The 16,329-nt window shown below is 38.2% G+C and overlaps 1 protein-coding gene across 4 annotated transcripts in view; it reads right to left on the reverse strand.

Annotated features, from left to right (window-relative positions):
• coro2ba (coronin, actin binding protein, 2Ba) overlaps window positions 1–16,329 on the reverse strand; it is a 60,792-nt gene that overhangs the window by 5,024 nt on the left and 39,439 nt on the right. For all 4 annotated transcript variants that reach the window (XM_074621326.1, XM_074621309.1, XM_074621317.1 and 1 more), the window contains 9 exons: window positions 9,117–9,233; window positions 6,440–6,589; window positions 5,563–5,727; window positions 3,543–3,659; window positions 3,321–3,425; window positions 2,284–2,380; window positions 1,872–1,984; window positions 1,279–1,369; window positions 193–332 (listed from right to left, as the gene is read on the reverse strand). In XM_074621326.1, coding sequence (XP_074477427.1) covers window positions 193–332; window positions 1,279–1,369; window positions 1,872–1,984; window positions 2,284–2,380; window positions 3,321–3,425; window positions 3,543–3,659; window positions 5,563–5,727; window positions 6,440–6,589; window positions 9,117–9,233 — 1,095 coding nt within the window. The remainder of the gene's footprint in view (window positions 1–192; window positions 333–1,278; window positions 1,370–1,871; window positions 1,985–2,283; window positions 2,381–3,320; window positions 3,426–3,542; window positions 3,660–5,562; window positions 5,728–6,439; window positions 6,590–9,116; window positions 9,234–16,329) is intronic.

Here is a 16,329-nt window from a genome sequence, read left to right on the forward strand (position 1 = left end):
CACCAAGAATAAAAAGAAACACTGTACAACAAAAACAAATACTATGCTATAAATACCATAACTGCATCATTGAATTTGCTTCTATGTTTACTGCATAACTAGTTATTAACTCCTTAAAACCCCTTACAACTATTTCCTAAAACTAGTTCCATTAGATTGTTTTATAATAGAGGAGCAGCAGGCTAGAGATACCTCGTTCTCTGTCCTGGGTGGTACGTTCTCCAGCAGGTCGATGCCGTTCACTACCACACTCTTCTTTTCCTTCACTGGAGCCTTGAACACTAACTGGTTTGGCCGCTGGTAACCCTCCTTCAGGGACATCAAGACTGGGTCTGTTTGCACAAAGAGAGAAAAAACGTGAAAACAAACCCAAAAGCACAAAAAGGCTTAAGCTCTTCACAGATCACCAGATCAATCTTCTATTGCTGTTCCCTGTGTGTCTTCAGCTTAGTGTGTCCAACTCCTATAATAGTGACAGATGTTTAACATGTGGACATCCATATGTACAAGTCATCTAATATTAATAATAATAGTCAGTTCAAGTTGTATGATCTGCATTAAAATAAAGGGAATAATATCTGTGGGAGTTTGCATCATGTTGGTGACAATACCAGCCATATGTTCATGGGTGAAGAGTTAGCAACGAAATAAAGACACTGTGATTGAAGGTGACTGTATTTCGTCACCATGCTTTACTGTAGTTTCATTTTTAGAGTAGAGATATGTGAAAACACTTCTCTAATGACAAACTTTGTGCACAAGTCAGTATAGTCAAGGTCAAGCATTTTAAGTGACATAAACATTTTAGTTTTTGCAGGATATGTTGGTATTTGATTAAGATCTTTGCCTCACATTGGTTTATATTTGGCGAAATTAGAATTATTGCCTTGCGGTTGTTGCCTCTGCCAACCAGCCAAGTTGCACTTTACATCCATGTCTTTCCAAAATGTCATCACTTCATCATTTTATCCTGTTAGACATTTGTGTGAAATCGCAAAAAACGTGTTTTGTGAGGTCACAGTGACCTTGACCTTTGACCACCAAATTATAATCAGTTCATACTTGAGTCCAAGTGGACGTTTATGTCAAATTTGAAAAAATTCCCTCAAGACGTTCCTGAAATATCGCGTTCACGAAAATGGGACGGATGTGAGGTCACAATGACCTTGACCTTTGACCTTTGACAACCCGAAAACATAACATAGAAAAAGTGGCTTCTGTTAAAAGGTTGTTTCATAAGCCACCAAAGGAGCATCAACTGTTCCAGTGTGTGTTTACCTCTATTAATGCCGCTCAGCCATTCACTTGCAGACATGGCCGGTTCTGTTCCTGGTGTCATGGGGTAGATGTCCTCCTGGTATGTGTCTGACTGTAAACCAGGAAACATCACATACATTCTTATTTTACTGATTAGATTTGCTATCTGGATAAAAAAGGTCATATTAAGGTGTCTTAAACAAGATTTATTTGTCTCAAAGCATAAAATGTAACCTCTCTGCATGGGTTTGAAAAGATTCTTTATCCACACTAATGCCTCAGTGAGCACTTGGTCACTTACTGGCCTCTTCTTAAGCTACCAACACATTTGTTCTCAAGTCAAACCAGTAAATACAAAAAATTGCATTCCGATTAATTACCTCCGTCCTTGTTTGCTCAGCTCTGATGAGCTAGCTTACTCGCTGTGTATTTCTGCTCATTACATGCCAGAGTAGCTACTGTATGTCCGAGTGTTGCCAAGAGAGGTTGATTAAAGTCAGACAAAACTACTTAATGGCTCTTATAAGCTGGATAAATGTGACATATTGCAGAAATGATTAATAATGAGAGACCAGAGTAGAATCAGTTTATTCCATTGTTTCATTCCCACTCACCCTTCTTGGCACAATCATGGAAATGGGCTCAATCAAACCCTTCAGGGTGACGAGCTTGTAGAAGCGGAACACCTCGCAAGCCCCCACTTCCAGCCCGTGCTTCGGCATCACACCTGCAGACAAGACAAGAAGCGTGTGGTGACACAACCGTTTTGACAACATGACATATCTTCCCAGAATTTATGGCCAACAACAAGAGAAAAATATCAGCCTGCTCTAAAATAACAAGATAGTGGAGCTCATGAAGCTACACTGAGGGAATATTTCAATTCATCTGGCTCTTTATTTCCTTTAATGAATTTCATCCTTTCAGCAATAAAACACCACTTTTAGAGGAGTAAATCCACCCTCTCATCCCTAAAGATGCTTTCAGCAGGCAAAATCATATATTGCTGGTCAACAAGTGACTTACCGAGTCCTTTCTGTGGGGTCGGAGACCGGAACTCCATCAGGTATTGTAAGTACGGCTTCTCTGTGGTAATCTCAAAGTAACGGATGTTGCCGTCCCCCTGCCAAGGCACCAGAATGTGGCTATTACACTACAGTTCAAGAAGTAGCTCTTCACAGTTTCAACCACGTCAAGTTTTTTTTTACATTTGGCTTCTTAATATTTTAAGTACAGCCTCATCTTATTTGGTGCTGTGCTCTGATTCCCAGAATAAACTGTGCTGTCTTTGATTTAAATTATTTTTAAAAATGTTTTACCTACAATTTTAAATCACTGAAGTTAGTTTCAAAGTAACTAATACAATATAATAATATACTAATATAATAGACATTATCAGATATATATTTGACACTGACAGATCAAATGTATCTCATATTGTTTTGACTTTGACCCCGTTTGTTCAATTAATATATGAGGCACTTCCTCCTCTACATTTATTGTTAACGGGATGCAAAATGGCCTCATTTTGAATGATTTATTACTGCAAATTATGTATGTATGCTCTTGTAACTTAAAAAGGGCATCATTGACCTTTGTAGCTTATTATGTCAGCACTGATGCTATTTTATTCACCGTTAACATGAGGAATGCAGTGTGTTCTTAACTATTGTACATATTGTATTATTTTTATTATTCCAGGATGCCTAACAGCATCACGCAAAGGGACTGCTGATGAAAACTAACCTCTCAGCTAACTCGGGTACATTTACATTTGTTTGAATGTTGATTAACGTACATTGTCCCTTTTCAAATAAAAAAATTAAAAATTGAATTCAATTACTTTGTTTGGTATTTGCCATATTAATTTTGTACTGATTGCCTATATCCTGTTACCCTGTCAGGTAAATTCATAAAAAATTAAATCCTCAATGTGCTGTACAGCTTTGTTCATTTGATAGACTTCAGAGTAGAAAAATATGTCAAAATGTCTGAATTCAATGTGGATCTGAATGTGGTAAATCTGAGAAATATTATAGTTATGAAGAATAATTTGTGCTGACCTTTCCTGCCAGGTACAACATGTGTGTGTCGGCATCGTAGAAGGGAAACAACAGTCCTGAGAGGCCGTCGATGTCCTCCTCCACAATTGGCATGGACAAATCCTCCTGGGAAGAGCAACACACACAAACAGAGAATTAAACACGCACGCATGCACACACACACACACTCGCTCCACCCACTCTGGCATCACGTGCATGAGCCATATGGAGGTGTTGTCTGACCTGATCCCAGAGAGCGATCTGCCGGGTGTTCCAGCGTGAAACCCCTGTGGTGAGCAGTCGCTTCATGTTGCCCACGAACACCACTCGGTTTACGCGGTGGTTCTTATAACTGGCTTGCTGGTGGAGAAGCACACAGAGATAGAACATTAATGGTACATGCACCTGCTATTTATTCTTGTGACTATTATGTTGTTGTGACAATACAGAGAAAGGACACAAATACATTTTACGATAATTGCCACCCAGGTGGCATAGGCTCTATAATGGGAAACCCTTTAATATTTTAATGGCACTAAGTAAGATATTAATCATTCCATGCAGTTTTCATACAGTTATTCTACAAGCTTTGCATACCAGCATGAATATTATTATATCTCATTTACTTTTTAAATTAAATACAACAGCCAACAACACGACTCTGTTGGAATCTTTGAAAGTAAATCGGTGTTTCAGCTACGGAACATTTTCATGATTTGTTCCTTTTTCTCTCTTCCTGCCTGTTTCTACTCCTCCTGCTGCTGCCTGGTCTTGATCACCTCCACTTGGTGCAGCAGGGGTGCAGCACGCGGCTCTAATCAGAAACCATTTCATGGTGATCAGGCGGCAAGATCTCCAAGGTCAAACATTAAGTGGTTGAGAAGTGGTGTGGACAAGCTGCAGCATGTTTTTGTTTGATCTAACAGCAGGAAATATTCTTAAATCTATTAAGTGACCTTGATGGAAATGAATTTGACCAAAGATTTTGGCTTTAGAAATTGAATTTGTGATCTCATGGAGCTGCAATTTCTCCAATGGCTTTTTGTGGCTTAAGACCTGCATAAATATCACATCCCAAAACCATCAACATCAATCCGCTGCTATAACAACCACTCCTCTGGTTTCAGGCTTTCCACAAGATTTTGCATCCTGGTTGTAGGAGTTTCTCCCATTCAGCCACACAAGCATTAGTGAGGTTGGGCGATAAGGCCCGGCTCGCTGTCGGCAAACAAGTTCATCCCAAATGTGTGATGGGGTTGAGGTCCAGGCTCTGTGCAGGTTCTCACACACTAAACTGGGGAAATATTTCTTTATGGATCTCACTTTGTGCGTGGGGGCATTGTCATGTGCGCCTCTCCCAAACTGTTGTCACAAAGTTGGAAGTACACTATTGTGTAAAATATCAGTGTGCTGTAGCATAAAGGCTTCCCTTAACATTAATTAAAGTGTCCAAACTATGAAAAACATCTCCAGACCAAAAGTAAACAAAAGTCCACATACTTTATGACGAATTTGTCAACTACTAATATATGGACACTATAATTTTATAATGGTGGTAAATAAGATGTTCAGTAGAGGTGAAACATATAATCATTATTAGAGTTGTTCCGATACCGATACCAGTATCAGAAATGCGTCCAATACTGCCCAAAATTCGGTATTGGCGAGTACGCCTGTCTACGCACCGATTGGATATCACAATTTATTAACCCAGAAAAAAATTAACTTGTTTAGCCGGAAATCAATTCTTCTTTGCCGGTCCAAAATAGCAGCCTTCACTGTGCTGTCGCCCTGGATATATCATGGCTGCCACTGGCAACTACAGTTTTAGAGCAGCGAAGAAGAACTGATTGCAGGTAGTTTGTCACGTGACGACAGCAAACAACAACAGTACGGTGCTAGTGGAGAGTGTAACAGTAACGGTAGTGAAGAGTGAGGATAATGTACTAATGTAGTAAACAGCTGTTAATAATAATTATAATAACTATATATTTTTTTGAATCACGCTGGTATCGGATCAGTACTTGGTATCAGCCGAAATTGCAAGTTCAGGTATCGGAATCGGGAAGGAAAAAATTGTATCGGAACATCTCTAATCATTATTATTCAAATTTCATATAGTGTATATAAGGACAAATAATTAATATTTTCTTCAGCAGCATCAGTCGTAGCATCATTATAGGATATTCTTACATAACATAAACAGTTGTTCCCTCAACGTGCATGCACACTCCCATGAAAACGGCAGCCCCCTCCCGCAGACCTGAAGGACCGCCCCGGAGCGCGGCTCAATGACTCGCAGCTTCTTGTCTTTGCAGCTGGTGGCCAGCAGGCTGCCGTCTGTGTTGAAGGACATGCTGAGGATGACGTCAGTGTGGCAGTCGATCATCTTCACCGGCTCTCCGATCTCCAGGTTCCAGATCAGGATCTGACAGTCAGGAGGGAGGGAGGGATGGTTTGGGTGGAGCTGATTAGAAGGCTGCGGTGTTTGAATCAGTGATGTGATTATGTTGCGAGCTTGTGAATTTGTTTTTGTGTGCTACTACCAACACATCAGACAGTAGTTTCTGCTGGTATCCAAAGTGAAATGAGACCATATTGTCCCAACTCTGTTCTTTGGAAATCACTAACACAGTTATACAGGCCTGTTATTCAGGGAAAGTCGATACGCTGGGCGGCAGCAAATGATTATTTTCCATTATCGATTAATCTGTCTGTTAGTGCTTTGGTAAATCTATTAATCATTCAGTCTATAAAATAGTACAATTTGTCAGAGCTGTCAGAAGGTTTCATCTTTAGAGTTCATGTTTTATCTGACCGAAACCTAAAATTATTCAATTTACAATGATATAGAATGAAAAAAGGCATCAAGTCAACTAAAAACAGTTTGATTCATTTTCTGTACACCAATTAATTGATTAATCCAACACAATGGTATCTCTTAAAAAATACTTTCAACATTACAAAGTAACTCCTGAAACGAGCTAAATGACACACACATTGACAATATCTAACAGTATGTATTGCCTTTAACTTGCATTCAATGTTGGTTAAATCATTGTGCTGGCGATCCTCATAGTGCTGTCAGTGTATATTGTTTTAATTTGAGCTGGCTGTGTTTGCAGTCACTGATGTGGTACCTTGTAGTCGTAGCCAGCGCTGAAGAGGATGCCGCTGCTGGTGGGGTGCCACTCGATCACACCCACCCGCCTGCTGTGGCCGTACAGCTCCAGCACCGCCTCCGTCATGTTGCGTCTCAGGCCGCCCTCCGGGATCTCCCATAGTCGCACCTGCCACGTTCACGTACACACAGTAAATATAAAGGAATACACATAAAGCACACATATAATAAGCAGTGAAAAACATTTTTAGTAAACTGAAATGAAATAAAAACTATATCCTATAAAACCGCCAGGGGTCGCTGTATACCTCAAACCACCAACAGGTCAAATTTACCTGCTATTAGAATGCATTAACTTTCAAGGTACAAGGTTAATTTATTCATCACTCTACAGCACAGGATTGTAAAACAAAATGCTATAGTTGTAATCCCTTTATGCTACTCAGCAATACAGTCACAATCAACTGAGGACACATCGCTCAGTCCTGAAACCTCCATCAGACTCTACTTCACTCAATGCATCGAGCACGTCTAAGGCCTGATGAAGCCTCATTCATAAATCTCTTTGTCTTGTCCATAGTGAAGGTTAGCCTCTGATGCAGCTCTATCACGCACAGTAGTAGGCAAAAATACGTTGCCATAGCAACACAGAATGTTGATCTAAACGTGCAAAATTAATAGCGTGAAAATGACTGCATTAGGGGTAAGTTTTACCCGCTGACGCTTAGGCATAAATAGTCAATTTTTTTAATCTGGCTTTATCTTGACAATTTTCAACAATAAGAGGTGCGACATAACACATTTTTAGGAAAGGTCACAGACTGTGGGACTTTCGTGGGATATTTTATTGAAACAAAGTTACAATCGAAAAACAGCAGCGTGTAAATTTTACCCGTTCTAGTGTTAAGAAAAATTCAAACTAAACTGAAACGATATTGCCTGGGTAAAAAAACTAAAACGAATGTAAATTCATTTCAGTTTTATTTTTTTTTAACTATAATAGATCACTACCGAAAAATGTAGACAGTATGAATTTCCGTCAACTCTTGTGACATTGAACAACAGAAATTGAACAGACTTGACCTTCCAGGAGATGGCGCTATGTCGCAATCACTTCACAACGGACACTTAAAGGTCCAGTGTGAAGAGGACCTGCTCCCTAAGTAGATATGAAGGACTCATTCTAAGGTAACGAAAACACAACGATTCTTATGATCATGTGGTTATATGCTAAAGAAAACATAGTTATTAATATTATATTCCATTTCTGCCAATAGATCCCCTAAAATGTTACACACTGGTCCTTTAAGTAGCAGAGATTAAACATAGATAGATTAAACATTAAACATTATAGCCATTCATACACAGTTCTCCAACCATGTATTTTGTATGTATATGTAGCTACATATTTCTGAGACATTATACCTGGCCCTAATAAAAACTACTGTAAAACAAAATATATAAAAACTAAACCTTTCTGAGAAACCGAAACGATACTAAAACTAGCAAACACAAAAAACTAAACTAAACTAAAATGAAATCAAAAAGTTTAAAATAAAATGAAATAACAACTAATTGAAAATTCAACACATTGACACACAAAGGTACAAATTTCTCTGTAAAAGTCGGATTTTTTAGATTAATCAGAAGCCGCGTCTTACTTATATACATTCTTTTAATAACAGATGTTAGGATCTGGACACTTTCTTATTTTTCTGCACTTACTGCCGTCAGAGACATCAATTTAAATGCAGCGACAGATGAGACTTCAGTCTCTCTCTGTTTGAACAAACATCAATATGAAGTGTAGTGGTAGCAAATCATCTGATGTCAAAAACACGTCAGAGAAGAGATGAGGGGTTTTGTTTTGAAACAAAAATATAATGGACTGAGCCATGTTGGTTTTTAAAAAGCTGACTTTTCAGAATGAAACGGATCAAAAGGTCACCAAGTATTATGCTTTTATCAGAGGTCATTCCTATTTTCCTTTAATATGAGCTCCAATCTACAGTCAGTATGACACAGCTAGAGATCCCTCTGATCAAAAATAGCACTGGTATCAATGCAGCCCATTGCATTAGGATTAGACTGGATTACAGCTATGGCTGGAGGCTCTGTGTTGGACCAGAGGAGATTATCCTCCAACAAGTGAGAGTACTATACAGGACACAGCGCTGCCATGGCTTCACTATGCTCGGTAGAGTAACGTAACAAGTGCACGTACTGAGAAAAAAGGCCTACAGGTTCTTAGTATATCTTATGTAACATCTGAGATTAAGAGTCATACTGATTTAGATTTGATATTGTGTCTGATGTCATTCATGTAGTCAGTACAGCGAGTGGATTTGTGACTTGCTCAAAGGCTTTTCACATCTGTCATTTACCATTTTCAGGCCACTGGATCACAACAACAACCAGGTCAGCTGCCGGTCAAAACCAATCACAAGCTTGAGTCCAGAACCAGAGACCCTCTGGCCATAATGACCTGATGACCTCTTTGCCTTCTGGGTCAGAGGCTGGCAGTCAACCTCAGCATCTAACAAACTCATGATTTCACAGATAAGCTGGTATGTTTTTCACATCTTCAAAGTGTTGCAGTCATACAGAACCAACCCTTTATAGTCGTATATATCCTGAGCCGCATACCTGTCTGGTAAAAAGCAGACACTAAAAATGAGAGAAAGTGGGTCGCTTACCGAGGTGTCCTCCGAGCAGGATGCTATGATGTTTTCAAAGAAGGGATTCCACTTGATATCCAGTACTTTGCCTTGGTGGCCACACACTTTTGGGTAATGAGAATCCAGGCGGCCAGACTGAAACAGAGCGACAGAAAGACGTTATTTTACATTTACTTTTTCTGTTTTAGGGCAGTGGTTCTCAACCGTTTTCATGTCAAGGACCCCTAAATTGATGCACATTAGGTCATGGACCCCCATTGGATAAGATTTTTGCTTCAAGGACCTCCATCTGAAAAGATTTTGGTCGTTAGACATGATCAAGACCAGAATTCTATAGTTGTCAAACACAGTTGAAGAGATAACATGGAGGAAGGGTGTTTTAGGGTATCTAGCATGTAAGTGAAAAAAATGAAAATTTCTATTTATTCATTCAACCTTTATTTAAACTCAGAAATACGTTGAGATAGAGAGCTCATTTACAATAAAGCGAGTGAATTAATAATTAAAAAAATCCTAGGTATTAAGAAACACAAATAAGAGACTTAGATGAAAATGGTGATAAAAACTAAAAATAATAAAAAGTGAAATCACATCAGTGATTCAGACTGTATGAATCCTGAACAACAACAACACAGACCTGAGGTTATTGTAGAGGGACATCTGAGGCCCATCGTTGTTATTGCAATAACCCAGACAGTCCACAGAGGGGCAGTGGCTCATAACACCAGACGACACAAACCTCTTAATGTCGGTCATGTTGTCATCAATGTTTGATGTCACTTCAATCCACTGACCTCTTTTTTTATTTCCTCAGAGATTTGTTTAAGAGCGTCGGGTCATGCCTCACTGAAATCCTGTGCTTGTGTGTGCGTGTGTGCACTGTCCTCAGTGAACCCAGATGCATTATCAAGCCTTAACAAACTCTACTAGAATATAATAAAATGTTATTAGCAGTATTTCTACACTTTAGCTCTCAAAGAAAGATTGAAATAATGCATTTTCAAACACCAGCTATAAACAATAAATTTATATAACGTCAGGCGAAACGGTGAAATACAATCATACATAAGGACAAGTATTTTCTTTTGTCTGCCACTCAGAAATGTTATCTGCCACTTTTGAAATCTATGCGCTAAATGAAGGAATAACATTTTAGATCTGATGTCATTCAATGTTCGATATATTTACACAAAAAAACATTGTATACATCGTTCGAATTAGACTGTAGCTTCCGGGGTAGCCCTATTTTTCAGGGGGGGATGGGAAGGTATTGTACACATCCACGCGTATACATGGATGTGCCCACCTACATGCACAAATATACCATCAAACCACATACTCCTTCAGACGAAATCGACATGTGAGGTAGCCAGTGAAGTTGATACAGTAACGAGCGGGCGTGTAGCTCTATCCAATCACATGCTGCCCTTACTAAACATGTCTTTCTGTTGTGTGTTTTCCCTGTCCGCCAAAGTGGCAGATGGCCTGATCATTTTACCCACCACTGCCAAAGATTTGCCAGAATTTGGCGGGTGCTAATTTCATACCCTGGTTTACCCAGATTGATCATTATTAGCTTGCTGCTGACACCTAGCTGACAGTTAGATAGCATATCCATATCACATATTATCTCAGCAACATACTTAACAGATACAGTATAGGCTATATAAACATATACACAAAAAGAAAGCACATCAATAAATACTTTGTACTGTTAAATAGTTAAACACTAAAAAGCAGCAAGCAGGAAGTCTGCCCATAGAGAAATGTTTCAAGTTTGCCAAAGATACTGAAAGCTTTGCTAACAAGATGAGGAACACATGCCAAAACCAATAAAGGCCGATGTCTGCAAAACCTTGAAGTGGGACATCAATTCAGTCAATAAAAGAGGAAAGGAAGAGAGGAGACAGTGTGACGAAGCGAGACAGAATGATTCATAAACATAACTAACTCGAGTTAGCACTGAAGGCTCTTTGACATCACTCTTTAGACCACAATACATTCTCACTACACTCACATGGAAACGCAAATCTGCTCCTACATACACATGCAAAGATGTACATTTTAGGAAAAGTAAGAAAATAATAATAAATAAAATGACAAGCCAGGCTGCCAGGTTTCATGACGCATTACCTTTTTCTATAAATATTAAAGTGATTGGGAGGTTTTAACATGGCCTCAAAACATTAATAACACGGGATCTAAGGGACTCCTTATTAAGGTGGAACTAATTACCTGCAGAGAAATAATGTCTGTTGGGAACCACAAGGTTCAGAGGGTCCCTGAGGTAATGTGAGGAAATCACAAACTATAATGGAGCATGATATAAATAAAAGGTAGCTATCTCTTTTTTCTGAATATTTTCCCTTTAACGTTGGCTTCAAACACTTGATTTTAATGTGTTTTGTATGATATCATGCTATGTATTTATTTTGCATTTGTTTAATGTTGTGGCGTCTGAAACTGAAATGCTGCTGTCTTGGCCAGGTCTCTCTTGCAAAAGAGATTCTTAATGTCAATGAGTACTACCTGGTTAAATAGAGGTTAAATAATAAAAGAAAAGACCACAATCAAGAATAAAAGTACAAATTAAAATATGAATGAAAATAATGTTGCTAACGTTTTACTAATCTGGATGAGAAATAGACACAGATGTGCATGAGGCCTCATTGTCTTTCTGCTGCTCATTTCCTCAGACGACAACATACTGGTGTCACGCAGATGTGCAGGCCAGCTTCCAACAGCTCCAGTAAACCAGAGACACCACACTGTGATTGCTACCAACTCTTATTGATCTGTAATGTGCAAGGTTATTAAATGAAAAGTACTTCTAGTTTTGTATGATGCGATGTTTAGTCTCTGTACTCCTGTCTGAATTTTAACATTTGATGCCACAACTCTTTTGTGGATTTTCTTGCTCAGGGACTGCTGATGAAATTTAGCTATCTAGCTAACTCCAGGACAGTCAATGACTCTCCTTTGTCCCTGTTAAATTAACAAATAAATAAATAATTCTCAATAAATCCCCATTACCACTGATGTTCTGTGGTTACAGTATTGCTTCACCCTATTCCAACAGCAGTATTTTATGATTTCTCTGTCTGTAATATGCAATAATATGAAGGAATCAAATTATAGAACAGGAGGGAATTAACAACTAATGTGGATTCAATAATACAAGTTTAAGATTAGCAACTGGGTCTTTTCTATCCTGCTGTCAGTTTCTTCTCTTAATGAATTCACTGTTGCTGCAGCTCCACATCAGTGCTGCTGATTCAAAAGACTATAAATCCTAGCAGAGGAAAAAGAACATGCTGAGTCATGCTTATTAAGTTGAACTGATATCCTGCTGCTTTAGTTTATCACATGGTAATGGTCCAGTGCATGCTGTTGGTGCTTTCATATTGTACAGTATGCACCAGCAGCATGGTCTGCAATGCGGTCATTGGATCACTGTTTGCCTCGACAGTAGTTGTTCATAATGACCTCACAGTGAGAGTTTAATTTCATTTAATGGTCATAATATACTGTAGCAAAATAACATCCATACTCATGAATATGCGTATTGTGCCCACAATGTTGGAAATCCCCTTTCTATTTAGGCCATTAAAACATGAACACAGGAAATGACTCTATAAAGATGATGAAGACGTAAGTATAGGCATCATATTATATATATTATTACATTACTTGCGCTATTTTATGTCTTTGATTCTCATTTTGCTTTTACTTGTGTGATTTTCCTTTTTTATATTTACATTTTAATGAGCATTGTTGACATGAGACCTAAGATTTGCATTGCCAACGACTGCTTCGTTTGTATTGTTGTGCATATGATGAATAAAGAAGCTTTAAACGACATTAAGTCCTGCTGGTGAACCAAAAACAAAGCAAAACTAGCAGTTAAAATAAACTGCAGAAGGTTTATTTGAGGTAAGAAATATTAGCTGCTACTTTCCATTGTTGATTAATCTGCTGATTATTTTCTCAAAAAAATTGATTAGTTGTTTGGTCAATAAAATGTCAGAAAATAGAGAAAAATGCTCATCATAGAACCCAAAGTGACGTCTACAGATTACTATTATTTTTCTAACCAACAGTTCAAAACCTAAAGATATTTAGTTTATAATCACATAAGACAAAGAAAAGCAGGAAACCCTCACATCTCTGAGAAGCTGGAATCAAAGATTACTTGGCATTTTTGCTAAAAAAAATTCTTGAATGATTATCAATTATCAAAAAAAGTTGTTTATTATTTTTCTGTTGATTCACTAACGACTAATAATCGAGAAACTGATTCATACAACTCAATGTGCTGCGCACACTAGTGGTGCAACAGTTCAACAAGCCCACGGTTCGGTTTGTATTGCGGTGTTTGGGTCACAGTTTCGGTTTCGTTTGTTTTGAACATTATAAGAGAGGAAAAATAACCATTTCCAATGTGTTTGAACTCATATTGTTCAAACACACTATGAGTTTCAAACACATTTTGAACCCATAGTCAACTTTATGTAAAAAACGTTAACTCTGTGATATAATATATAAATAGATTGAGTGATAGTAATGAATGATACTTCTATATTATATTGAGCCAAAACACTTATTTTGTACATGAAATAAGGCAGTTTAGTTAATGGTCTAGTATAATATTATAGTATAGTATAATAGTAGTGGTAATAGTAATGGTAGCAGTGATTGAAAAAGCACCACACCCACTGACTGCCCTCTCTGTCTTTGTCTGAGGAGATGAAGAGGTGTGTGTGACCTTGTGTTGGTTTGTGTGCCGGTGTGTGTGCCAGGTGGTGCCAGCGGTAGTCCGTCCATTTGCTAACGGTGTTGTCTGTGGTGTGACCATATGGCTGTCTCGCCGGCTGTCATCATAATATGTCCGCCGTGCTCATAGCTCGCCATTAGCCAAACCCACCACAGAGTAGTTTGTGTTTCTAATGGAGCGGGAGGAGCTCATTTTGAAAGCTCACAAGTGTTTGGGTGCCTTGTGTAAAGATTTTCTATTTCTAGTGCTTATATTTTCATTCTTGTTTGTCTCTTTGCACTCTGCATACCATACCTCCTTCTAATTAAGATTTAACCCCATTCATTGATTCAGCACTTTGATTTACTTTTGATAAACTGCTTTTCACTCCACAACTGTAGCCTAAACGTCACACTTGATAATTAAAATTTTAACATCACAAAGAAGTGACCACTTGCCTTTAAAAATGAACAAATAATCACCTTAACTCTTCAACGCCATCCTTTCAACATGAACAATGAAAATAAAATAAGAAATATGCTTTTACTGCTCATCCTTTCGTTAACTGTCTCATACAAGGAAGCACTTAAATTTGCAAATTTATTGTTTTGATCAGAGGATACAATGTGAAACAGCAACCATCCTCCCACAGCAGCTGTCATCTGAGCTGCTGCTGCTGCTGAATATGAGAAATGTAATTCCTGAACTCGTCGACTCAGCAGAAACTAGAGGAAATGCTTCAGTGCAATGCTTTGACGAGGAGGAAATTGATCAAGTTTCAAGGGTCGTGGATAGAGTCATTGCACAGCATGAAAAATAGCAGAGTCAAATATGAGTTTCACTTCAAGAATGATTAGTTACTGTAAATGATAATGTGCAATAGGTATTTTTTTACCCTATAATCAGAATATACCATTAAACACTTCAATAAAGAAAAAGAAAATATGTTGTCGTTGTTTAGTGCAGATTATTTTCACTTTCCTGAGATGAATTCATAAAAATACCCAGCTGACATCCAGAAAATAACCACCTTAATCGCCTTTATGCAAACAGAGTCAGAAATAAAACTACTACTAACATAAACTCCTTTCTTTATATTCACTGTATGTGCATTTTCCTCTTCATGACTGGACAGACTTTCTTTCTCAGTAAATCCTCTATGTTTAAATTATACTATATTATATAATTAAAGTCACCTAGCAGTCACATGTGAAACCAGCCAATACGACCTTCTCTTTCTATCTTTGCAAGCAAGTTTATTATAAATCAACATGATGCCAGCAGCGCTACCTTCATTGTGTGATGCTGTGCAGCTCTTCTTCATATTCAAAAGTTCAAAATAAAGTGAGTTTCATAAACAAAGAGCGCTGCATCTTAACTGCCCAGAGACCTCTGAGTATTACCTGTAGCCTCACCAATTTCAAAGGCCATATCTGAGGTGTGAACAGTGTAGATGGACGAAATTAAAAAACACCTTTTCTTAAATGAGTTTCTGAAAGGTTATATCAAGTGATGACGTGAGCTTGTTATGCACTCTGTTGTTCTGTATATAAAATGATACAGCATTGCTGATGTGATGAGTTTATGTCTTCAGATCTAAAGAAAATAATGTTAAAGAAAAGGCTGACCACATCGTAGCACTTCACATCAGTTTACTCAATGATTCCTTAAGGCAGTGGTCCCTAACCTTTTTTCTTAGGGGACCCCCTTTTCTATTTCATATTACATTCGATGCATAACAATAACAGTACAGAACAACTGACACATATACAATTAACCCAAAAAGTGAATGCATTAACTGCAGGAAGTTTGTGTAAATCGAGTGATTTAGATGAATTTCGAGCAGATTATTTCCTGTGAATATTACATCAGAAATGAGTTTTCCTGTTGTTTTTAGAGACTTTTAATACAATTCTTTTTTTTTTTTTCATTTTTAACATTCATACATACTCAAAAGGCTTCAATTTAGACAAATTCTGTTTCTTCTCCCTGACACTTGGCCATCCTTCTATCAGCTCTTTGGATGTTTTAACTGCGTTAAAGGGGGAAGGCTCTGTGAATATAACCTGTGTTCAGGTCTTCACCGTGCCCTGATCCTGTTTATATCCTAAATAATAATCTAAACTTTAAAAATAACAATTTCATTTAGTTGCTCTTCATAGAAATTAATGAAATGCTGAGATATAGGCTTACACCCCTTAAAATCGAGAAGGCCTCGCGACCCCCCTGCAGCTTTGGTGATCCTGGGGATGGGGGTCAGGAACCAGTGCCTTAAAGCGGCAGTGGGCACAATATTTTTGGCATCATTGGGCAAAGATTTCATAATAAACTTTAAGCCGAGAGACTTTGGCCCATCACAGGTCATTTGAGAGAGAGAGAGCATTCCAGTTCCGGCTGGTGGGCGGTGCTTGGTATTTCTTCAACTGATCTCAACATGGCTGCCGGGTCACAAACTTTCTCATTTTACAGCTAAATAGT

This window comes from Sebastes fasciatus, chromosome 2 (assembly GCF_043250625.1).
Source record: "Sebastes fasciatus isolate fSebFas1 chromosome 2, fSebFas1.pri, whole genome shotgun sequence".
Classification (NCBI taxonomy): Eukaryota; Metazoa; Chordata; class Actinopteri; order Perciformes; family Sebastidae; genus Sebastes; species Sebastes fasciatus.